The 2,075-nt window shown below is 59.8% G+C and overlaps 1 protein-coding gene across 1 annotated transcript; it reads left to right on the top strand.

Moving 5' to 3' along the window:
* Positions 1-1,553: 1,553 nt before the first annotated feature.
* On the top strand, positions 1,554-1,955 carry EMIHUDRAFT_252934 (hypothetical protein; the record flags this gene model as incomplete). The annotated part of the gene is made up of 1 exon (XM_005786467.1): positions 1,554-1,955. One exon carries the CDS (start codon positions 1,554-1,556, stop codon positions 1,953-1,955), a length of 402 nt encoding a protein of 133 aa, XP_005786524.1.
* Between the last annotated feature and the right edge of the window lie 120 nt (positions 1,956-2,075).

The following is a 2,075-nucleotide window of genomic DNA, read 5'->3' as shown; positions in this document are numbered from 1 at the left end:
CGGAATGCGTGTGCGTAGTACGTGGTGCGTAGGCCCTCTCCGACAGCTTGGGCGTGCGAATGCGTAAAACGTATGCGTAATACGTGAGGCGTAACCCCCGTCAGCCACCACTTCTCACTCGAATCCGGAATGCGTGTGCGTAGTACGTGGTGCGTAGGCCCTCTCCGACACCTTGGGCGTGCGAATGCGTAAAACGTATGCGTAATACGTGAGGCGTAACCCCCGTCGGCCACCACTTCTCACTCGAATCCGGAATGCGTGTGCGTAGTACGTGGTGCGTAGGCCCTCTCCGACACCTTGGGCGTGCGAATGCATCAAGCGTATGCGTAATGCGTGAGGCGTAACCCCCGTCGGCCGCCACTTCTCACTCGAATCCGGAATGCGTGTGCGTAGTACGTGGTGCGTAGGCCCTCTCCGACACCTTGGGCGTGCGAATGCATCAAGCGTATGCGTAATGCGTGAGGCGTAACCCCCGCCGGCCGCCACTTCTCACTCGAATCCGGAATGCGTGTGCGTAGTACGTGGTGCGTAGGCCCTCTCCGACACCTTGGGCGTGCGAATGCATCAAGCGTATGCGTAATGCGTGAGGCGTAACCCCCGTCGGCCACCACTTCTCACTCGAATCCGGAATGCGTGTGCGTAGTACGTGGGGCGTAGCGCGCCTTGAGAGGCACACCCCGATCGGCCGAAGGTGGATGCAGAAGACAGATTCGTAATACGCAAGACATTTGTAGCTCCCTCAGGCGCCACTTGGCTCGGGCACGACACCGAAATACGCGACGTCTGGCCGACGCACTATGGATCGCGGGCGCGTATTTACATAACATGGCCGATCTGTGCATTCTGGGCGATTACATATGCGTAGCAGTACTGACGACCTCCCGTTCCAGTGCCTCCAGAATCCGTTCTCCTTCTTTTACATGCATTTCGAAAGATCCCCCTTCCCGCCCCTCCGCCTTCGCCATCCATCGTCCCCCTTCTTTGCGTTCCACTCCGTCCGCTCCCTCCCGCTTGGCGCCCATCCCGCCCTCCGCCCTCGCCCTCCGCCCCTGCCGCCTGCCCTGGCTGGCCTGGGGGGCATCTCCTCATCATCACGCGCCAAGTGGGAGGGAAGTGGACGGGGCCTTGAGCCGACCTAGCCGCCAAACGGAATGGGGCGCCCAACACGTGCCGAATTACTGTGTCCCCGGGCACAGCCTTTCGGCTTGTGAAGGGTCGGTGCGTGTCATGATCCCCTGGAACACCCGTACTCTCCCGCGCCATCTCCGTCGCCCTGTTCGGCCAAGATCGGGAGGCGGCCAGGGCTCACTCATAGACTCGGTCGAAAGACCCCAGATTGGCTGGCATCCATGCCTCTCTGGACAGGATGGCCCGCCACAACGACCCCTGGAATTGCGACTCGCCGCTTTCCTCCCGCTGTGATTCTGTGTGAGCTCTGTGTCTTGACTTGCCAACAACATACCTGTCCTTTCAAAAGAGAAAACGCGCTTCTCGAGTACTCAGTAAGCACATCGGTTACTCGCTCACTGACAGGCCGACGCGGACCGACACTCATGGTCGCGGCCCCGGCCGAGGTGAGCGGCCTGGTGGCAGAGGAGCTGCAGAAGAATGAGCAGCTGCGCGCAACGCTCCAGTCGATGGGGGGGGCGACGTCGCCACAGGTCGCACGGCCCAGCCCTGAGCTTGAGGGCAAGCTGAAGGCGATCGCGCTCTCAAAGGAGCACCTGACGCTGAAGCAGCGGATCGAAAGGAGCGAGCTGCAGATCAAACAGCTTCAGGAGCAGGTTGAGTCTGATCGTGTGCAGATGAAGAAGGTGCAGAAGCAAATGGATGAGTACTCACGGGCTGGCGATCCGGTTTGGGAAAAAACCGGCTTTGGCACAATCGCCTACACAGACCCGTTCCACACCGGCCTCAGCAAGCGAACGCCAACAGGGGGTTACTTTACGTCGTGAGGACCACCAACGGCAGTGAAAGGAGGACCAGATCTGGCTTTGGACCGAAGTGTAAGTGTATGTGGAGAAAAACGGCGCAGTGGAGGATTCCACATGAGGAGGCCAAAATATGTTGGTAAA

Source organism: Emiliania huxleyi (genome assembly GCF_000372725.1).
Source record: "Emiliania huxleyi CCMP1516 chromosome Unknown EMIHUscaffold_1502, whole genome shotgun sequence".
Lineage (NCBI taxonomy): Eukaryota > Haptophyta > Isochrysidales > Noelaerhabdaceae > Emiliania > Emiliania huxleyi.
This window is presented reverse-complemented; position numbering and strand designations above follow the sequence as displayed.